Source organism: Sciurus carolinensis, chromosome 9 (genome assembly GCF_902686445.1).
Source record: "Sciurus carolinensis chromosome 9, mSciCar1.2, whole genome shotgun sequence".
Lineage (NCBI taxonomy): Eukaryota > Metazoa > Chordata > Mammalia > Rodentia > Sciuridae > Sciurus > Sciurus carolinensis.
The window spans coordinates 141,367,014-141,389,305 of NC_062221.1; the positions used below are offsets into that span (position 1 = coordinate 141,367,014).

Sequence of the window (22,292 nt, forward strand, 5' to 3'; positions counted from 1 at the left end):
AGGGATACTCTTTGGTGCCCCTGTGTCAGGAGTCTCCTGTTATTTTCTTGGATGAGGGCCTTTAACAGCTAACTGTCCTCCTTCCAGATTCTTCCAGGGGTGAAGGTCGTCATTGCACACACGGAGACCAAAGGGCCCCTTGGAGACTCACATCTGGGCGAGGTGAGTGCTGGCCAAGGCCACCTTGGTTGACCAGGAGGTGCCAGAGCCCTCCAGCCTCACCAGCTCTGCCCTCTTCTCCTTCCTGTCCCAGATTTGGGGTTTCTGACTCTGGAGCCACACATGCTTTGGCAATCCTGTTTGACCCTTTATCCCAGTCACTGTGTTCCCAGACTGGCTCCTGGGCACCTCCCTGAGGTGCCCCACCAACAGAGCCTCACGTCCCGAGGGCCCCGGATGGCTGGAGGAGCTGCCATGAGCCAGCTGCCTGATGGAGGCCACCTGCCACTCTGGCCCTGGGTCTGTGCTGGGCGAACACGCGTGTCAGTACCAGCGCGGTACCTGTGTGGACGTGCACTGTGTGCTCAGGCCCCCACTGTGTCAGTCTGGTCTGAGCAGCTGTGTCTCCTTCACCTGGTGCCTCTGGGGCCTGAGATATCAGTCACAGAGCAGTGCACTTTGGCCTAAGGAATATGAGTCCTCGTTTCCCTTGCCTTCCTCGCTCGTAGCTGTGTTCAGTCCACAGAATGCAGCGCTGAAAATGGCCCCCCACTTGGCTCATGTTTCCTCAAGACCGTTCATGGCCAGGGGCTGCCTCAGGACGGAAGTCGTGCTCTCTGGTTTGTGATGTGCCCATGTTCTTGTCCTCTGGGCCCCCCCAGATCTGGGTGAGCAGCCCCCACAATGCCACTGGGTATTACACAGTCTACGGGGAGGAGGCGCTTCATGTCGACCACTTCAGTGCCCGGCTGAGCTTTGGAGACACCCAGACCATCTGGGCAAGGACTGGCTACCTCGGCTTCCTTCGAAGAACAGAGCTCACAGATGCCAGTGGAGGTGAGGGCCACTGTGAGTGCCTGCCGCAGCCCTGGGGGGCAGGGTGGGCGTCCATGACTTGCCCTGTGACCTGCTGCGCCTGCTGCTCCTCACCATCTTGGACCCATGGCCTCTGTGAGGATGGGGTGAAGGAGGGTGGTAGCTGTTGGGGATGGACAGAAGGCCCCTCCCTCCCAGACAATCCAGCCTTCCCAGCAGCTGCCCCCAGGGTGCTGGGGTGTGACGTCAAGAGCCATGGCTGGGGTCCCAAGGACTGCGGCCAGCCCCAGCGGCTGGGTTGCCCCTGTGGCTGCTGCTGTTTCCAGACGTGGGAACTATTCAAAGTACACACTCCCACTTGTTGCCTGGGCGTTCGCCGTGGTAACTGCCGGCTGCCAGCCTCTCCATTGGCCTCTGCACCAGGGCCCCTGGCCAGGCCCTCAGTGGTTCTGCCTTCTGAGCACCTGCTCTTGTCTGCGTCCTAGAGCGTCATGACGCACTGTATGTGGTGGGGTCTCTGGATGAAACGCTGGAGCTCAGAGGCATGAGGTACCACCCCATCGACATCGAGACGTCTGTGATCCGGGCACATAGGAACATCGCTGAGTGGTAAGGGCCTGGACAAAGCAACCCTGCCCCTCTGCACACTTGGAGGGTAGGGTCTGGTCCTGCCATGCCACAGGGACAGGTCCCGGGAGGGACCAGGACTTTCTGGGTTCTTCCTGGGGAACACCACCAGTGTGGACCTCCTTGCCTTCCCTGGGATTTCTTCCTCATCAGTTTTAAACCAAGAGGCTGTCCCCACATGTGCAGGCAGAAGTCCCAGGCTCTGCCATGTGTGCCTTGGGCATTTCTTTGAATGTGGTTCCTTGATGTCCACAGGCTCCTGGTTCTCAGCAGCAGTTGGGCTGAGGCGCGGTGCCCTGCGGGCATGTGGCCCACCATGGCACATGCCAACTTGCCTTGGCACTTTGCTGATACCCTCCGTGTGACTGTCTACCTCTCACAGTGCTGTGTTCACCTGGACCAACCTGCTGGTGGTGGTGGTGGAGCTGGACGGGCTGGAGCAGGATGCGCTGGACCTAGTGGCCCTGGTGACCAATGCGGTGCTGGAGGAGCATTTTCTGGTGGTGGGTGTGGTGGTCATTGTGGACCCCGGCGTGATCCCCATCAACTCCCGGGGTGAGAAGCAGCGCATGCACCTGCGGGATGGCTTCCTTGCGGACCAGCTGGACCCCGTCTACGTGGCCTACAACATGTAGTGCCCCCAGGGCCCGCAGGCGCCTGCTGTGCTCTGCAGACGCCCGTGCAGTTCCAGCCCTTGTTTCTGGAAGCACTTCCTGAATTCGCTGGAAAGTGCTTAGACCTGCCAGGTACGTTCACAAACATGGACGCCAGGAGGAAAGGGTGGCCTCTGCTGCACTGCAGGTGTCACTTCTTTAGGCTACATGCATAGTTCTTGATTTGTAAAATTCAGATAGCTATTCCCACTTCAATGACAAGTGCATATCAAACCTGATCTGGAAAGAACCCGGAGGCCACAGCACAGCCCTCTTCCGTCACCCAGGGCAGAGCCCGGCCTTGCAGTCCTGGGCAGGAGCACGTCCAGGCCTCCTGTGTGGACAGTGGCGGGGCCACGCTGGGAGCTTCCTCCTCGCCAGTCTTGTGTGGAGCTTGTCTGCACACGCTGTCACTCGTGCTCCTGAGGCCACCTGGGACCATCGGGCCACGTGCTGTCCCTGCCCTCCTGTGTCCAGTTCCTGCAGTTCTCGTGCCTCCACGTGCTGCTTCTCATGGAGTGTGCAGAACCGTCCCCCTCACTCCAGCAGATGGGGCGGGAGCCCAGGTCACTGAGGTCCCCCTTCGCGCTGTCCAACCTGCTGGCCGCGGAGGCCGTCCCACGTTGCAGGTGGAGCTGTGGCCCTCCTCGATGGTGTGTGTGCCGAGTTGTGTGCCTACAGAATCGGCCAAATCATCTTCGGCCATTTCATTCAGACTTGACAAAGCTGAGTGGTCTCACGTCATATTGAACCTGAACCAGAGAAGAGAATGTAAGCTCCCTGGACTGTTTTAGGGACTCGGAGCTGAACGCTAATCTGAGACAAAGATTATTTTTATAGACCTAATTAAGAGTATGTTATAAGTGGTTGGGTTTTAGGATTCGAGGGTGGGAAGTTAGGGATCACACGTGCTTCATAGAAACAACCAGGCTAGCCTGGGTAGTGCCTACTACAGCTCCACAGCGAGTCTGGCCAGCTGGGCCAATGGCGTAGGGCATGCTGCTTGCCCGCAGTGCTGGGCGACAGCATGGTATGTGGCAACGTAGTACTGGAACCTGACAGTGGTGGTGTAATTACACACAGAGTCCATGTAGCTCATTGTTGGGCCCACAGAGGTCTTAGCAGTGGACTCATTCTTTACCGTAGAATGACTTGAGAAGGGACAGAACTACCTAACCCCAATCTTAATGTAGTTTTATAGCAAACAAAAATCATAAACTTTTTGTATTGAAAGGTCAGTGGCAGTAAGACAAGGTAAAGCTATCTGGTAAATTAAGATTTTAAGAAGCGCATTAAAATGTTTTAAAATTGCTCTCTGGGAATTCTGTATATCACACTACAATTTTTATATCTTTATGTTAATAAAAGCTATTGACTATTTGTAATTCTGCATTTTTAAATGTGTGAAAGGTTTTAAAATTCATCCTAAATAGGATCTATTTTATGATGCATTCTTTCAGAATATAAAAACAACTATGCTTACAGCATAAAATCTAGAAACACATTGAAGTATAAGGACGAGAATAAAAAAATCTATGAGTACCTCTGAGTAATAGCAGCATTTGTATTAAGGTCAGTCTTTTGGGATCTGTTTTCTCCTTTTTACAGTTTCTTTCAGAATTGTGATGACATACCTATTTTGTCATTGCTTTTGTCCCTAAAAAGTCACAGGCATTCCTGCCGTTCACAGACTGCTCCTCAGGCCTGACGTCTGCGACCGTGGGTGGGCCAGGTGTAACCAGGCGAGGCGCCGGTCCTGCTCAGCTGTGGCGAGGACCGCCACTCTGACAGGCTTCCCCACGGTCTCCGCTCCGGGTGGGCTCACCCTCAGGGCCTGGAGCCTCAGCCCCCCTGCCCTGCAGAAGGGTGGCCAGAGGTCACGTCCAGCAGCGCCGGCAGCAGGGTCGTGTGTGTCCACTGCCTCCGAGCGTGGCCTCACATGGAATGGGCTCCTGTCTGTTTCACAGTGGACCTGCCCCCAGATTTGGCATTTTGTATCGCGCTCAAGTTTTTCTTACTGACTGGTAGGAGCCATTTCACATTAAGAATCATCCTTCTGTATAGTCCTTGATTTCCCAAGTAGGCCATTTTTGTCTCGATCGTATTTATTTTAGTTCAGATGGTGTTTTAACTGTGGTGAGTTGTGCTTTATTGCAGTGCTGCAGAAGTGGCCAGTAGAGTCATGGTGCAGCACATGGCAGAGGAGTGCCTTACCTCCCGCCCGCTCAGGTTCCACCACAGGACCTGCCTTCTGCCTTCCAGAATGTTCCAAAGGAAGGCAGAGAGACCTGGTGTGTCAGTGTGTTACTGGCAGTAACATAGAAAGAGTAGGAAGACACGCCCTCTGAGACCGCCCGGCATGAGTTCTGGCTCTCGGAGCGCTGGGACCACCTTATTAAGTTGGTGCAGTGGCAGCCTTCAGTGTTGCGTGGCGTTCATCTCCAGTCACAGTCAGTTTCAGTAGGGGAGAATTCCTTTAAAAGGTAAATAGGTGCAAAATTTCAAAACGAGCTCCTCTCAGGATTTTGCCTCTTAGTAAATGAGTGTTTAAGAGGAATGGCCCCTAAAGTGTCTGCGCAGGTGGCTGGAAAGCAACTGTTCTGGAGCTGAGGATGCAGTACGTCAGGCGAGTGGAAAGCTCAGTAGAGGGATTCAGAGGCAGACTGAGCCAGTGGAGCTGAGAATCAGTCGACTTGAAGCCAGGACAACACAAGTCCTCAAGTCTGCGGGGCAGTGAGAGAGAGGACGGAGGAAGCATGCGGGGAGTCTGCAGGACCCAGACTCCACTCAGTGCACAGCATGCACGTTCCAAGAGGGGCAGAGAGCAGCCAGAGAAGCAGTGCTGAGAGATGAATATGAACATAAGAAGCTTAAGAAACACAAGTAGGCACTCGGAGGAGCCACACGGGTCAGCACAATGGAACGCTGAAAGCCAAAGAGGAGTGGGATCTTGAGGGCAGCAGGAGGGCATGGCTTGTCCCACGCATGGGCTCTTCACGAGGTGTGAGCAGATTCTTCTCAGAGGCCAGAGGCCAGCAGGTCATGAACTGATAGATCCCAAGGGCTAAATAAACAGATGAGGATGACCAAGAAGACCTGCCCACTGTGAACCTCCCCCAGCCAAGACACCGAGAGAACGCTCGCTTCCAGGAGACCTGCCCACAGGAGTTTCTGGAGCACTCTGTAGAGGGGCAGTTAGTACCCCGGGCAGCGACATGCAGCCCCCGAGGGCAGGGACCTCAGGTGGCATTTGGTCTGAGAGCTGGTAGGATTGCAACTTTGGTTTGTAACATAATTTAGGAGGCCAAAGAATTTCAAATGATTATTAGTTTACTTTGGGCGTATACTATATAAAGATGTGATCTTGTGACGTCTACAGTGGGAAGGGCTGAGGACAGACATGTTAGTGAAGCAATTTTTTTAATGACACAGAAATTAAGGTGGTAAAATTGAAGTCACAGTGTTAGTATTTGGGGATGTTTAATATAATCCATATGGTTACTGCAGAGAAAAAATAACTGTAGAATATACACAGAAGGAAATGAGAGTGGAATTTAAACATTTCACTACAAGAAATCAGCTAAATGCAAAAGAAGACAGTAATGCAGGAAATGAGACCCACAAAGCCATGTGGCATATGCAGTACACACAGCAAAAGGGCAGAAGTTCCCTGTCAGTGGTTGTGACCGCGCGGGTCAGAGGTTGGCATGATCTACCCACCTGTGTGCTGTCCGCAAGGGGCTCATTTTAGATCAGACACTGAGTGAGCGCACGGGAGATATCCCATGGGAATCTCAACCTGGAGAGCAGGGTAGCTATGCCGCCAGACGCAGAGGACATCACATGTTAATAAGAAGCTTCCTATAAGAACCTGCGATGGCTACAGGCATTCGCACCTGAGGAAGGACTGTCAAAATACCTGGGAGGAGAACTGATGGGCCAAGCAGTTGTGTGACAGCGGAGACATCAATGGCCCACGCTTGTGGACAGAAGGACCAGACGAGATGAGGGGCATCCCTGTGACGTGCCACCCGGCATCAGCACCAACAGGAAAGCGCGTGCTGAGGATGGAAGGTGCTCGGGTCCCCAGGGAAGGACCTGGCCTGCAGGACAGCACCTGCAGCCACCAAGGTCTCTGCTGGTGCTGCTTCCCTTACAGGTACCTTCCCAGGACAGTGGGTGGCTCTGGGGTCTCATCCCAGGAGCCCTGTGTCTTGGGCTTCTGGGGAAGCCTCATGTGGCAGGCAGAGTGGAACCAGTCTCCCTCTGGCCAGGACAAGATGAAGGAGGAAGGCCTAGGCCAGGCCTCAGGGGCCAGAAGACCTCCCACCATGTCCCACCTCTCTCAGGTCCCTGCGCCTCTGTCTGCCAATGGGAAGTCCTGACAACCAGCTTGTCGGGTGAGGCCAGCGGTCAGCTCAGGACTGATCCATCCCCATGTAGTTCAGAAACCATGCTAGCTGCACACTCCACAAAACAGGCTGGTGTCTCCAAGAACACCTGTGCCCTTCACCCGCTGTGAGGCTCTGGAGTGTTCCCAAACTACCCCCTGCACCCCCATTGCTGCTCCTGCCCCAGACCCTCTTGTCAACGTGGCTTGCACTGTCCAGGGCACTTCCTGAGTTTGGGCAGGGTCCACCCTGGCAGGAAGCCCTGCTGCCTCTGTGGACCTTCCCAGGGACTGGTGGTGTGGGTGCTTTGCAGCTGGAGGACCCAGGTGTCCTCACTGGGCTGTTCCCCTACAGCTCTATGAGTTGCCTAAGGCTGCTTGGTAGGAATTTCAGCATCCCTGCAGGGACATGACTATCTTGGAAGGTCTGCCCAGGGAGGGCTTTGCTGCCTGCCCAAGTTTTGCCCACATGTGGTCAGTGCAGGAGTGCTGCTGGCATGAGAATTCAGTTCCTCCCAGAGAGCTGTGGAGTGCCAGCAATCACCACAGCCTGTGTTTCTAGAAGGACCTGAGTCGTGAGGGAGCTGCACCATGCCCAAGACCGCCATGTTTGAGACTTTCCTCAACGTCACATTGAAAAGCAGCAAATTCATGAGCTCAACCAGTTTCCTTGGCTTTACTGAACTGGGTTCCCCCAGTTTCACTTGGTAAGCGAGGCAGCAGGCACTACAAGTTCTTCATTCCATTCCTGTCTTAATTATGACTGTGACACTTGACACTTCAGTCCGTGGCACTGGGTTACAGAGGCTGTGAAGGGTGAGGCAGCACACAGGGCTAAGGGGAAGGGTCCCCCACCCCACCCCACACAGACTCCTGTGGGTAGGCGGATGCCACACTGGCAAAGTGGGTCTGAGCAGTCTCCTGCCCAGTGGCAGGACAGTGGTGCTGGCTGAAGCCAGGTGGTGGCTGGTGGCCATGCCCTATGTGGGCTGGGTTGCAGCTGGTGGTGGATGAACCTGTGGCTGCTGTGGCTGACATTTGAAAGGTGCATGGCTTGAGCAAACCAGCCTGTGTCCTAAAGTGCAGGTCCTGCCCTGGCACCGGCTCTGAGCAGTCACTTGGGCAGCTGGAGTCAGGAGGGAGCAGGCAGGCCCTGACCCTCGAACAGGCAGCCCAGCAGGCCCACATGGGCTCCCTCCAGCCAGCCGCAGAAGCCTGTGCTCAGGTTGGGCACATGTCTGAGCTCAACCCAACGCTGCTCCTCTCCCTCATGATTGACCTGAGGATGGGCACATGACCCACCCAGGCCAGATGTTCCCTGGTGAGGCTGGGGAGGTCGAGTTGAAGTCCAGGAGGCCAGGGGAGGTTGGGGGAGCCTGGGGAGGCTGGAGAAATCAGGGGAACCCTGGAGAGGCCAAGGAACGTTCAGGGGAAGCTGGAAGAGTCTGAAAGAGAATGGGGAGGGAATTGGGGAGAGGCCCCAGGGCCTCGCTCGCCCTGGGCTTCCTCTCCCTGGCATGGGCAGTCCCATGTCTGGGGCTATGACCCTCACCCGACCTGGCAGATAGTGTGTGTGTACTTCATATTCACTGGGTGCAGAGAACTGGACAGTGCATTTTTTATTTAACACAAATACAAGCAAGCAGTTGATTTATGAATTTCCCAGTCTGTTCCCTTAATAAAATGGGAAGTAGGGTGGATGAGATTAATTTGAGTTTTCCTTGAATATTCATAACCTGAATTTGAAACTTGGTGTATTTGAACGTGCAGATACAAAAGCATTGAGTTCAACCTGCACGTCTCCTGACTAGACTTCACCAGGCAGTGAGCCAGGCTCCCAGCAGAGCAGACCAGAAGTGACCTCCAGCAAGAGGCCCACGTCCCGGGCACCTGCAGTCCACAGCCACACACTCTACCTTCAACCCGAGAGCAGGCGAGGAGCACACTGCTACAGCACAGCTGGCTGGAAAGGCAGCCTGCCCATGTTCTGCCTCATGCATGCCCACAGGCCAGCAGTGTCACCCAGAAGGAGAATTTACCAAATGTGGGATTTGGATTCTTGGTTCTGAGTGACAGTGCCAGTACTGTTGGTTTATGAGACGTATTTTCCCATTTCTGCACGGTCTTGCTCTTTTAGGCAGGGGGCACGGTGTGCTCAGGTCATCAGACTGCTGGGGGCTTTATTTGCACTGAGACCACAGGTGTGAAGATGGGCAGCCTTTCAGCCTTTTCCAGTGGGACGTACCGGAAGCCTGGGGGCCGCCAGGTGGTGCTGTGCTGGTCCTATCCTCCCTGTTAGGGTCTGAGCGGCACTGGCCCTGGCTGTGAATGGACTCTCCTAAGTGATTATTGCCAGTGGTTCCTACACGAAGCCTAGTGCAGCAGAAAGAGTGACGCAGTGCTGGAAAGAGCCTCAACTTTCCCCTCCGAAGACCGGGCTTCCTACCCAGCTGGCGCTGCAAGCTCTGCTGCCCCCTTGTGAGGCCTTCGTCCCCCAGGCCCAGCTCTGCTGCCTGCTCCTTCTCGCTCACTCGTGCTCAAAGAACTCATGGCAGGCAGTGGTCACCATGGCGACGAAGGCCATGAACTCCTGGAAGTCGCATTCTCCGTCGCTGTCTTCGTCCAGTGTTTCCATGACTTTGTCCACAACCTCCTCCTCTTTGATTTCCTAAGAGAAAGGAGAAGTTGCCCAACCTGTTTGTAAACAGCATATGGTGAAGACTTAGGGGGGCAGCACCGTGCCTGCCAGGCTGCCTCCTCGGTGGATGTGGGTGTGTCTGGCCTCGCGCCCCAGGGCCCTTGCTGCACGTCTGCATGCAGCCACGTCGTCCCTGCCCAGGAGCCAGCTCTAAGGTCCCTAGAGCTCACTTGGCCCTGATACGCCAGGATGCCCTCAGCCCGTCCCACTGCCATGGCCACCTGTGCAGCCTCAGGTTTTCAGCAAAGGGACAGAGTGTGGCTCAGTGGTTCCCACAGGATTCCAGAAGTGGCCCAGGAGTCCCGAAACAGCCAGAGTCACTCAGAGCGACTCAAAAGAGGACACGTGGCGGTGGTCAGTGGAGGGCAGGACTCACCTCCAGGAAGTGCGGGAGCTGGTCCTTGAGGAGCTGCTTGAGCTCCGACTTGTGCAGCCTGTGCTTGTCACCCTCCCTTCCAGAGTACTGGTGGAAGACGTCGATGAGGGTCACCATGGCCTTCTCCAGCTCCGACATCTGGAGGTCAGCAGAGAGGCGGCTCACGCCTCCTGCCTGACGCCCTTCTCTGCAATGCCCCCTGGGTGGACTGTCAGCTCGTCGCCCAGGGCTCCCAGAATCTGCCACCCTGCTCTCCCCTCTGCCTGCCTCCTCTCTCAGTCAGTGGGAAGTCTCAGCACAGAAGCAGAGCAAGGCGGCCCCTCTGCCCTGCATGGTCATGTGCAGGCAAGCAGAGCAGGGAAGGCAGGGGCACAGCCAGCACACCCCGTGGTCTGGCGACGGGGATGGGGTCCCTGTTCCTGTAGCTCAGTCTTCATCCAGGGTCAGGACTAACTTACTTTCCTTTGAATTCATGTGTGAGTTTCGGCCACCTGAAATAAGAACGTGACTGGGCGTTTATTTGGATGGTGAAGACCATAACAAAAGCAGATGTAAAATTCATCTGGGAAGATAGATAAGGTGGAGCACACCTGCAAACACAGTGATTTGGGAGGCTGAGGCAGGAGGATCACAGGCTCAAAGTCAGCCTCAGCAGCTGAGCAAGGCCCTGAGCAAATTAGCAAGACTCTGTCTCCATGTATAAAATAAAAAGGGCTGGGGATGTTGCTCAGTGGTTAAGCACCCTGGGTTCAATCCCTGGTACCAAAGAAATAAAGTAGAATTGCCACAGTGTCTTGAAAAATACCAAAGGCCACCGTATTTGGCAGTCACCTCACTGAGCTAGTGTCCTGAACAGGCAGCAGGCAGGGCCCCACCACCAGTGCAACCTGGAAGCTGCCCAAGATTTCCCCAGACCCAGGGCACCTTTGCCAAGACCCAGATGCCCTTCTGACGTAAGACTCACCTGCATGCTGTAATGTTAAAACCCAGTTCAGAGGTTCGATTTCCGTGCTGAATGTATCAGATCTTGAGTCATGTGGAATATGATGTTCATAATCTATTTGTTTCTGAGCCCCAAATGCAACAGGGTCAAAGACTTTCATCTGCCTGATCTCTGCTGATGTCCTCCACTAGGGTCTGTACTTGGTTTGCTCTGATGCCCCTAAGAATCTGATATTACACACAGAGCAGTGCAGCTGGACTGAACCCTTCAGCATTTCATACTCTTATCCTTTGAACTTGGCTTTTAAACTAATGATTTTTAAGAAACAGAACAAGAATCTCAAGAAATTGGCATCACCCTGATGGTCCCCCAAGTCCATGGTGACAGGGAAGGGAGGCCAAATCTCTCTCCAGTGGGATGTTTTCAAAAGGCATAAGACATGATTCCACATGATAGAAAATGCTGTGAAATGTGTTTTCATGACCACATACTAATTAGTTACAAACTCTTTCCTGTAAAATCCCTCACTTTGTCCTAGGAAATGGTTGGTGGTGGAGATATCTTTTCAGAGAAACGGAAGTAAACGTGCACTTCCTTCTCAGTTCCTGCTGCCAGCACTCTGCGTTAATTCTTTCATACTAACACTGGAGCCCCTGGGGCCCTCTGAAGAGGGGCCGCCTTCTTAAGAGTCAAGACAGAAAGAAGTGAGATGCAGCACCAGTGCCCGGCTAACTCCCTCGTGACCATCAGTAGAGACCTGCTCATCTGGGCCCCGGGGACCCTGGTATCCAGGTAGGGGAAACGGGGAACCAGGGGCCCCTCTGGCATCCAGCTCTCACACTCAGCCCAGGGCACTGTGAGCTCCAGTGAGCCTCCTGGCAGCCCTGGGAAGATGTAGGCCTCTCCTGAGCCACCAGCTCCATGGCCTCTGGTTTGCAGCCCTGGTGTCCAGTGATGGCAGGTCTAAGACGTGACACCGACCAGCAGTCCCAGAGGGGCTTTTAAAGCTACCACCCAGTTCCCAGCTCCACCCAAGTCCCTCCAAAAGCAGAGGAGCTTCCCGAGTGTCCTGGGTCAGTGACTCCTCACCTTCTGGTCACCTTCTGCTGCCAGTCCTCTGGCTGTGGCGTCCGAGTGGCAGGCGCGTGGACAGGCAGCCTCTTATTCCTTCCTCCCAGGGAGGTGGGTGTGGCCCAGGCGGCCAGTGGTGGGGAGGTGGCCAGGCCTGCACGAGGCTGAGGGAAAAGGGCCCGCCAGCCGGACGTGCGAGTCAGCGTTCTGTGCTGTGCTTGTGTTTGTGACGTGAATACTGATTCCTCTGAAGGCAGGCTTGGGTGGAGCGAGCAGAGACAGGGATCCCTCATTCGAACAAAGCAACTCAGAGCCAGCCTGGAACCTTCCGAGCAGGCCCAGTGAGGAGATTGGGCAGCCCTTGGCTGGTCGCAGTACGGAGGTCCCTGAGCCACTCCGTCTGCCAGCTGTCCGCACTGCCCCACCCCGTAGGTACAGTGCCCAGGACGTGGGTGCTTCACAGCCTTTGTCTACAGGCTGAGCCCAGCACACTGGGCTAAAGTTGCAGTACCTGGTGCTCAGAGCTCTAGGGGACATGCTCGTTTATGAAGGGCACAGTGCCAGCTGTACCCTGGATCCTCTCCCTTCACCTGGCATGCTCTGGAAGAGTTGGGAGGGACGGCATGCCCACTACCAGCCGAGGGAAGCCACATCCAGGCTGCACTGGCCCTTCTCAGCACACCTGGCCTGGGCTGGGCCTCCAGACATGGGGACCAGGTGCTAGAAGCTGCGTCCTTCTGACACGACGCACAGGAGCGTCCGCCCCCAGGTGTCTTCACCAGTCAGGCCCTCCTGCCAACCCAGGTCAGTAAGAGGGTGGCTGGGAGGCTGCTGTTCCCTCACACCAGGCTCTGGACTCCTCCCACCCACGAGTGCCTGCTGGAAGGCACAGGGCAGCCTCACCAGCCCCTGCAGAAGGCCTGAGGTAGCCCCACCCCACCGGGGGTCCCAGGGTCTAGCCTAGGAGCTGTTAGAGAATTAAGGATAGGAACCTGCAGAATTTGTCCCTGTCCTAGAGGTGGTTACCCAGGACGTGGTTGGGGTTTGGGTCCTAAAAGGTGCTCAAGGACTCAAAAATGCCCAATAAGCTGGGCATGGTGGCTTACACCTATAATCCCAGTGACTCAGGAGGCCGAGGCAGGAGGATCATGAGTTCCAGGCCAGCCTTAGCAACTTAGTGAGACCCTGTCTCAAAATAAAAAAAGGGCTGGGATGTGGCTCGGTGGTTAAGCACCTCTGAGAGAGAGAGATTGATTTTTAGCAGAGAAACAGAGATCACTTGGCTTATGCTCTGACGGTTAGTGGGTCGCCTCTTTCCCAAAGACCTGAGACCATGACTTTCGGGATCCACCCTCACCATCAGGCCAAGCAGCTGGAAAGTGAGAGAAGTGGACACTTGAACGTGTCTGAGGGACCTCGTCATGTTCCAGGAGAGAAACTGAAGCAGCGCTTGACCAACATTCCTCCATCAGAGACAGGGACCCATCAAGCCTCCTCCAGTGAGCCTGTCCCCTGTCTGTCCCCAAATCTGAGATACAACAGCCAGGTGTCTCACAGAGCCAAAGGATGAGGCTGAGGGACAGTGGGGTTAGAGTGACGGAATTGCTTTCTCTAAATGGGGCTTCCAGATGGGTAGCCTCTGAGCTGCTCTGTCCAGGGGTCTCTGTGGAAGTGACTGTTAAGTTATTGGTGACGACCTGGGGAGGGAGCTTCTTCGTGGTGCACAAGATCCCCCGTCCTGTCAGGATGTTGGCTAGATGCCGTCTGGCCCATCAGACACTTTGCACGCAGCGTGGCTGTGATCAAGGTCCTGCTCTGCCTCCCAGGAGGAGCCGGGCTCAGTGCCTGAGATATGGTGACCGTCCCCTGTGTTTTGTGCCACCTGTCATGGAAAAGCAGCACCTTTAACTGGCCTCTGGGGATTTCAGACTCCACACACACCATCTTTGCCACCACCTTCGAGGCCAACAGCTCAAAGTGTGACCAGGGACAGCTGGGACTGTAGAGCAAGACACTTGACCACTGTCCCTCAGGGGCCAGGATGCAGCGGCGACCCTTGGACGCACCAGCAGGGGCCAGGCGGAGGCCTCGGGGGTTCTGTGGCATGTCTGTGCCCTCTCTGTGCTCTTGATCCTCAATAGTGGCACAGGGGCTGCTCTGGGCAGGTCTGAAGTAGACTGTGGGTGCGTGAGACTCAGATTCCCTGGATGCAGCCTCTCCCTGGCCTGCCTCAGCCGGGGGCACAGGAGGGACAGCTCTGGAGCCACTGCAGCTGGTCTGCACAGCTGGCCCTGCCCTAGCCTGGGCGGTGCCACAGGTGCCCAGGGCTGCCCTTTGAGCATCATGTGGTTGCCCACAGTTGGGTGGGAGGTTGTGGGACTGGTCTGGTACTTCCCTGGCAGTTGCTTATGGTTGGGTTGTCGGCAACTTGGGAAGCTGGTGACAAGGGGGCTCTGGAAGGGTGTGTGGGGACCACTCCAGTGGCTCCTCTTCCTGCCTGGGGTGGGACACGTTGCTCTCTGTCTGGCTGCTTTTGCTGGTGCCTGGCATTGTCTCAGGACCCCTGGCCTCTGTGCAGCCCAGGCTCCGGGGCTGAAGCCCAGCGAGGTTGCCCCTGCTCCACAGGCTGTGGAGAGCTGGCGGCCCCCAGTGCTGCCCTGCCCTGCTGGCTAATGAGGCCCAGCACTGCTACTCTTGATGCTGGCAGGAGACCTCAGGTTTGTGGGTCAGGGACTGCTCCTGGCAAAGTCAGCAGCAGAGCTTCTGGGCGACATTGGCCCCTGCTCCTGAGCCCCGCTGCAGTGGGGTGAGCCTCAGAGGGTGGGTTGCAGGAGGGTACCAAGCCCTCATAACTACCCGTCCTGGCGCCCCACACGTGTGCCACAAACCCAGCTCTAAGAAATGGCCTGGGTGGGGAGCAGTGGGGGCCCTAGGCGCTGCAGATCCCCCCACCTGCGGCTCAGGCCTAGGTAGCAATCTTCCAGCCCCTGTGAGCCCTGCCAGACCTTGAGAGGATCCCTTCTGGAGTCCACCTTTCCTGGTGTTCTCCACAGGCCTGGGGTACCCTCTGGACTTCATGTAGTTAACACATTGTTTCTGCATTCTTTATGCTAAATCTTCCTGTTCAGATTACTGTGTGGAGGGCTGGGGTCGTGGCTCAGTGGTGGAGCGCTTGCCTAGCACGTGTGAGATCCTGGGTTTGATTCTCAGCACCACATAAAAATAAAGGTCCATCAACAACTAAAAGAATATTTTAGAAGGAATCAAAAAAATTACTGTGTGGCTTCTGTCTCTTGGTTGGGCAGACTGACACATTAATAACAAGAAAAAGAGTCTTAGTGAAATTTTGTAACTTTTGTCTAAAATGGTTTGTAAAATCGTACTTTAAAAAGACAGTATGTGGAGAGCGCAAGCTTGTGGGTGAGGAGAGACTCTCCTCTTGCTCACAGGGCGGCTTCCCTCAGCTGGTTCCAGAGCCCTTCCTCTCCAGCATGTGCTTGGTTCCCTGTGAGCACTGCGGCTGAGTGTGCGTCAGCGCCTCTCCCTCAGTTCCGCAGACCTGGCATTTCTCTTCCACTTCCTTCCTGACCCTGTTACCTAGCGGTCTGAGTGCAGGGCGCGCCTCCTTCTCTTGTGGATTTCTGGTCTGGTTCCCTTTGACTGTCTGAGCGCAGACCCCTGTGACTTCCACTCCTTCACACTGAGCTGTGTTCTCCTGGATGTGGGTCCATCCTGCCAAGTGTCTGTGGGAGCTGAAGAGCGGCTCTGCCCTGGTGGGATGGGGCAACTGCAGCGGTGCTGCGGGGCTGGCACCTCCTGACCCGTCCTGCCTGTGGGTCTGTGATTTCTGGGAGTGTTGCTGCCCCAGGGACCCTGGAGCCACCCTTTTCGCTGCAGGTCTGTGGGCTTTGCCTGGTGCTGTCGCTTTCTGCATCGGGCGTCCCTGCATCAGGCAACACTGTGACTTTGCCTGCTCTGAGCTGCTCCAGCTGAGACCAGTGCAGTCCGCCTGCTTCCTCTGTACACCTGTCTTCCTCTGTCTGCTCACTTGTAAGGGACCTGTGCTTTTTTTTTTAATTTTCCTTCTCAGCACTGGGAATAAAAACCAAGGGTGTTTTAACTACTGAGCCATATTCCTCCCCCACTTTTTGTTAAGTTGTGTATGGACCAAATGCCTCTGTTTTACTTGCATATTTGTATGTGGTGCTGAGGATGGAACCCAGTGCCTCATGTGTGCTGGGAGAGCACTCCATCGAGCCACAACCCAGCCCCTCATGTGCTTTTTGTCTGTGTCTTTTGTGGTGCTGCGGTGGGGCCTGAAAGCCCTCTACCACTGAGCTGCACCTTTTCATTTTATTGCGAGACAGGGTCTTGCTAAGTTTCCTAGTCTCGCTTTGAACTCAGTCCTGCCTCTGCCTCCCCAGGCACTGGGGTTACAGATATGGCCACTGCACCCGGCCAAATTACACCTCTCATGGTTGCTCTGTGGTTCCTGGATTATTCTGCTCTGTTATTTTTTTTCTCTTAGATTTTTAATTTTGGAACTTTCTATTTTCACAATCTCACCTCGGATTCTTAGCCGTGAGCCTCCCTATGAACCCGTCAAAGGCACTGGTCAGTTGTGGGCAGTCTTGATCTCTAACTTTCTTTCTAATTCTTAGAATTTCTGTCTCTCTGCTTGCATTGCTCAGTTGTTCTTGTAGCATCCACTTTTCCCATTAGTCCCATAACATCAATCAAAGCTTTTAAAAATTCCTGGTGTTGTCATATATGACTCTGCTTCTGGTGCTTAATTAGGCTCTTCAGACTATATTTTGCTTTTTAATCCACCTTGTAATTTTTGGTTGAAAGCTGAACATGTATTGGATAAAAGGAACTTCTGAAAATAGGCTACTAGTGATTCTATCAGTCTGTTTTCTGTTTCTGGAACAAAATACTTGATGCAGCCTACTTTTAAAGAAGAAAGGTTTGTTTAGCTTACAGTTTTGGAGGCTGAACCTTGCAGGTGACGCCCCCATAACCTAATCCCCTCCTATGAGGTCCCACCTCCTAAAGGTCCCCCTGCCTCCCAGCATCTCCACATTGAGGCCTGAGCTTCTGCATATGAGCTCTGGGAACATGCAAACCTCGTGGAAAAGCCAAAGTGGTGTGGAGCAGGTGTCTGCAGCCCCGTGACAGTCTTCAGTCTTAGGGAGCCTGCACCCTGACTGTGCATCTCCACATGCTTCCTAGTCTCCTCCAGGGGACAGCGTGGCTGTGGGGGCTAGAGCTGAGTCCCTCCCTGCATCTTGTGGAATCAGGCGTCCCTCCCCGGTGGGCCTGGCTCTGGTGACAGCCCTGTGATGGCGCACCGGCTGCTGGGCTCTATGTCAAGGTGACTCCTTTCCTCCACTCTGTGCTGGAGCAGAGGGAATCTTCCTCCCTCATTGCCTCCTGGAGGTAAGCCTAGGGAAACATGGGTCCCTGCATAGGTCCCTGGAGTCTTCGTCTATCGGGCTCATCCACCCCGAGCCTCCTGCCTGGCTTGGCCCAGGAGCTCTGCTTAGGTGAGTGGTGGTCCCATGTCCCCCTCCTGCTCCTCCAGCTTCAGGACAACTGTCCAGTGGCCTCACTTCCCCAGCGAGTCTGAGGAGAGTGTGTGTCTTCAGGCACTTGGGTCTTGACACTTGTGGCTGGAGGGTGGTGCCTGGCTGGAAGTGCTGGATTCAGAGCCAGACGTGAATGGCTGGCTTTTGAAGCCCCCAAACTAAAAAATAAGACAGTGCAGATATGAGCTTCTCATCTGTGAGGAGAAGGTACACCTTCGCCCAGACCACTAGCAAGCCAGGGACACAGTGCTGCCAGGAGCTGCTTCTCAGCCACACAGCCATGGTGTCCCCGGGGCAGAGACCAAAGGGTGCAACCGAAATGACAGGGCTTTGCTGTCTCCACAGCCAAGAGCCAGATGTGGTTGATGGTCACAGCATGTGAGAACTGACCCGCATTTCATTCCGGCACTTTGGAAATACTTGGGAGCAGGTGACAGGCCCAACCCCACTGTCTGGGTGGCTCACCCTGATGCCAGAGGCACCCGTGACCTCTGACCAAGTGTTAGGAAGGGTGACATCGTTCAGGCTGAGACAACAGGTCACTGTCATGGAGGGACCTGGTGGATCAGTGGGCACCTGTCTTCGGGTGCTGGGAGCCTCTGCTGCCATTGTCTCCAGTCATAGGGCTTCCTTCTCCGTCAGTGGCCCCAGTTCGCAGCTGCCCACTTCTGCTTAGGCAGCTGGTCCCAAGCCGGCTGTGCTGCTCGGGGTGGGGTGGGTGGTTGGGAGGAAAGGCAACCACATTGTTCCCTCGCACAAAACACGGTGCCACCCGCCGCCAAGCTGCTCACGAGGTTGGTGACAGTGGCCGTGTTGTGGGGAGAAAGGAGGCTGTGTTCCGGGGATGTGGGAGGGAGACAAAGCTTCCATGTGGTGAGGGCAGTGTTGACACTAGGGGCCACTGCCACTCTGCCCCAGAGGCCCAGCTGGCTCCTTGGGTCTCAGCCCGTGCAGCTCCTACTGCTGCAGACAGAGCTCAGCCAGCGATCTGTGTCAGCCTCAGTAAGAGCTGAGTCTCAGGGTGGCTGGACGAGTGAAGGGACACAGTGCACACACACATACATGAACACAGGTGTGCACCATGCAGTGAGCATGCACCACAAGATGTGCACACACACGCATGCACCACATGGGTGTACGCACACACACACACATACACCATGTGGGTGCACACACACCTGAACACAGGTGTGCACAATGAGCACACACATACACAGGCGTGCACTGTGAGATGTGCATGCACAGACACATGGACCACGTGGGTGCACACACATGCACCACAAGGTGTACACACACACCTGAACACAGGCGTGCACCATGCAGTGAGCACACAGGCATGCATGAGATGTACACATACACATGCATGTATCACAGTGCACACAGACATGCACTGCAAGGTGTACACACACGCACCACGTGGCTGCACACACACCTGAACACAGGTGTGCACCATACAGCACACACGTACATGGGCGTGCACTGTGAGATGTGCACACACATGCACCATGTAGGTGCACACACACCTGAGCACAGGTGTGCACCATGTAGTGATTACAGACGTACACAGGCGTACACCACAGGACATACACATGCCCATGTGGGTGCATACACACACATGAACACAGGTGTGCACCATGCAGTAAGCACACATGTACATGGGCATGCATCAAGAAGTGTGCACACAAACACACCTGTACACAGAAGTGCATCACGTGGGCATGTGCACACACTTGTACACAGGTGTACAGCATGCACACACACAGGCATGTACCATGTGGGTGCACACACACACCAAAACAGTCATGTGCCATGCAGCATGCACACCAGTGCCTGTAGGGCCAGCTGTGCCCCAGCCTGAGTGGCCTCAGGTGACTCTTGCAGGGACAGAATTTGCAACTCATGTGACAGCACTCTACCTGCAGGTGATTTATATGCCCTATGATGCCTCACTGGGCAGAGGTCCCCTGCCCCATCCTGTGTGGCAGCAGTCCCAACCTGGAGTGCTCAGTGGCCACAACAGGAGCTGCTTACAGGGACAGAGTTGTAGGTCCTCGAGGCAGTGTCCCCAGTAGTGGTCGGATATGCACAGCTTTGGGCTCATTGTTTGGGTCAGAGACCCAGAGTGTCCCCCGGGCGACAAAGCACTCCTATGACAAGTCGCCCAGAAAGGAATGTGGGTGGGTGGAATCCCAACCAGGGGAAGGAATTCAGCAGGCGTTTCAAGGCTCAGCCAGTCCAGGAAATGGGCATTTCCTTAAGCTTGGGGAAACTGAGGCTCACCGTCTCCATTACTTCATGGTGTGTCATAGTCACGATCTGAGCCTGGGCAGCCTCTGTCAGGTCCATGCTCTGCAGCATGCCAAAATGCCTGCTCTTCAGAGAAGCGGGAGAGGGCTTTCCACAGCTTTTTGGCAATAGTTCTCTTTGTAAATCCAATGTATTATTTTAGTAAGTCATTTAGGAAAGATAAAAGTGCTTTAAGAAACGTCGGTGCCATGGTTTGTCATGTGTCAGAAACTTAGTCCCCAACGGTGGTGCTGAGCGGAGGAGCTGAAGGAGACAGGACTCTGCCTGTGCAGGAGCAGCAGGCTGCTGGGGCTGCAGCGGGTGTGGCATAGCCTCTGTCCCTGTCCTGCATGTCAGTGCAGCAGTGAGGCCCTGGCCAGATGCAGACCCTCAATCTCAGGCACCCGGCCTCCAAACCACGAGCCAAATTAGTCAATTTTTTGTAAATTACCCACACTGTATTCTGGTGTAGCAGCCAGAAGTGCGCGGGCACAGTGGGCCTACATTTAATTCCTCAATTATTTTTCTAAGATCATTTCTCAAAGCTAGTAGGAAGAGTTCTATGTGCATATGTGAATCCCTGCCTTTGACTAAACAAAAGTCAATTGTAAACCCTCCACCCGTGACTGCCAAAGGTGAACGAAGGACTGAGACGTGGCCAGAACTCCACCATCGGCTTCTCGTCCCTGCGTCTCCCACAGGGGAGCCCTTCCTCACAAGAAAAAATTCCAGTCACTGCTGTGGCAAGTACTCTAAAATGTCAGCTAAAAACCACTTTCTTTGAGCCCAGGAGTCCGCCAGGTAAGGATTTGGGCCTGGCTGTTTTCCTCCACGTGTGTCCACTGAGGTCACTTGTGGTATTCAGCTGCACTGCAGTTGGCCTGGGGGCCACATGGCTGGACTCCCCTGTCTGGTCCGTGGTGGGGAAGGCGAAGGATGGGCCTCCTCTGCAGGAGGACCTCTTTCAGGGGAGCTGCCTCACGCAGGATGAGGTGCATCCCCGAGGAACAGCCAGCTGCTTCAGAGGTCATGCTGGCCCATTTGTCATCTCTTGGTCACAGACAGGCTGTGAGGCCAACTGCAATGGAAGGGACAGGATTAGAAGCCACTTCTCTTCTCACTGGGGTAGTGCAAGGCCACACTGGGTGGGAAATGCTGTTGTGCACCACTTTGGAAAATACAACCTACTCTCTGGTCACACCCCATGCACTTGCCCAAGACCTCCAGGCCATGGCTCCTTCTGCCTCCCACTCCAGGACCCCGTCGGGATCCTGTATGATGAGACACCTTAGCGTGGTTCCTCAGGATCAGCTGCCCAGAGATGTTTCCTCCTCAGTCCAAAGACCTGTGACCTGGAGAGGTCAGGGCCCTGACCCCATCCTCTTCATCTGACTCCCAGTGGTAGGACAGGACCAGGTGCCACAGTGGACAGTCCCTCCTGAGGGGTACCATGAAAGGCATGAGTGGGCACTGTCCATAGCAATCCTAAGTCCAACCCACACAGGCACACACTGCTCCCGATGGCTCCCGTGGCTGTGACTCTGGCTTGTGGGCCTTGGTCCCACACTCGTCATTTTTCCTCTTCCATAACGTTAGTCCCTTTTGGCAGCTCAGTAGCTCATAAGCCTGGGGTCTGCCCACAGGTTTCTTTTCTCTTTTGGGGGGGCGGAGTACCAGGGATTGAACTCTGGGGCTCTCAACCACTGAGCCACATCCCCAGCCCTATTTTGTATTTTATTTAGAGAAAGGGTCTCACTGAGTTGCTTGAGTGCCTTGCTTTGGCTGAGGCTGGCTTTGAACTTGTGATCTTCCTGCCTCAGCCCCCAACCACTGGGATTACAGGCATGCACCACCTTGCCCAGCTAGAGGTTTCTGTTGCTCTTCTTTGAACCCATTTAGTCCACAGTGGTGTTGACTCGGCTGGTATGATTCTCCTGATAACTTGCAGCTTGATATTCACTCCACTGGACAAAATCCACACCCTGAATCTCTTTTAAACAGGCTCTTCCCTATTTTGGGCTCCTTTCAAGAGACTGTTGTCAAGCAATGCTCTTAAGATTCTTGGGAAGGTCTAATTAATGAGAAGACCTCCACCGAGGCCTTGGCTCACCGAAGGGTCCGTGAGACACAAGTCCAATCTGAACACAGGAGTTTTACCCCCAGCCTATTTTACAGACCAGGCCTTCCTGACAGTGTCTTGGATTCCACTTCGCCCTGAGCCCTTTGAGAATCTTCTCCTGGTGGTGTAGGTATCAAGAGTATGAGAATAGAGACTAAGGCCTCAAACCCTAAACTCAAATCACACACAATCCTTTAGCCATTTCTCTAGGTTAAAGCGCACTCCCTGTCCAGCATAGACTTGAGGGGGCTGTCCTTGCCACCAGTAACTGGAGTGGGATGGCCTTTGCAATCTCCCAAGGTTGGCCCATTGGCCACAAAATATTTGCATTGCTCAACCATGTTCACCCTGTGGCACGACCCCCAAAGTCTCGCCCACACCTGGCATCAGGCTCAAAGCTGATTTAAAGCAGGCGTGGTAGTAGCTGAGGCTCCTCGGTAGCGTCTCTTCTTGCTCCAGAGATTTGGGAGCTAACAGAACACACTGTGCCCTTGCACACCCCCCACCCCTGAGACAGCAGAAAAGCACAAGCAGTGCTGCCACTCAGAGCGGGAGGAAGAAGCACA

The 22,292-nt window shown here is 54.7% G+C and overlaps 2 protein-coding genes across 15 annotated transcripts in view; one reads left to right on the forward strand and one right to left on the reverse strand.

Annotated features, from left to right (window-relative positions):
* Dip2a (disco interacting protein 2 homolog A) overlaps positions 1–3,640 on the forward strand; it is an 83,352-nt gene extending 79,712 nt beyond the window's left edge. For all 11 annotated transcript variants that reach the window (XM_047563659.1, XM_047563662.1, XM_047563661.1 and 8 more), the window contains 4 exons: positions 88–162; positions 822–996; positions 1,461–1,584; positions 1,985–3,640. In XM_047563659.1, coding sequence (XP_047419615.1) covers positions 88–162; positions 822–996; positions 1,461–1,584; positions 1,985–2,237 — 627 coding nt within the window. In that variant the 3' untranslated portion in view covers positions 2,238–3,640. The remainder of the gene's footprint in view (positions 1–87; positions 163–821; positions 997–1,460; positions 1,585–1,984) is intronic.
* A 4,609-nt stretch (positions 3,641–8,249) lies between these two features.
* On the reverse strand, positions 8,250–11,956 carry S100b (S100 calcium binding protein B). Of its 4 annotated transcripts, XM_047564124.1 has the most exons (4): positions 11,752–11,956; positions 10,684–10,786; positions 9,720–10,210; positions 8,250–9,313 (listed from the first exon to the last, which is right to left on the reverse strand). In XM_047564124.1, the coding sequence occupies exons 3-4, from the start codon at positions 9,855–9,857 to the stop codon at positions 9,173–9,175; spliced, it is 279 nt and encodes a 92-aa protein (XP_047420080.1). In that variant the 5' UTR covers positions 9,858–10,210; positions 10,684–10,786; positions 11,752–11,956; the 3' UTR covers positions 8,250–9,172. The 4 variants fall into 4 exon arrangements, with proteins under 4 accessions (XP_047420080.1, XP_047420078.1, XP_047420079.1 ...); XM_047564122.1 differs by lacking the exon at positions 10,684–10,786 and having other exon boundaries at positions 9,720–9,857; XM_047564123.1 differs by lacking the exon at positions 10,684–10,786.
* Positions 11,957–22,292: the final 10,336 nt, after the last annotated feature.

Coding starts and splice junctions, on each gene's coding strand:
- S100b (XM_047564121.1), bottom strand. Junction 9,314..9,719: donor AGCTCCCGCACTTCCTGGAG/GTGAGTCCTGCC, acceptor CCTTTCTCTTAG/GAAATCAAAGAGGAGGAGGT.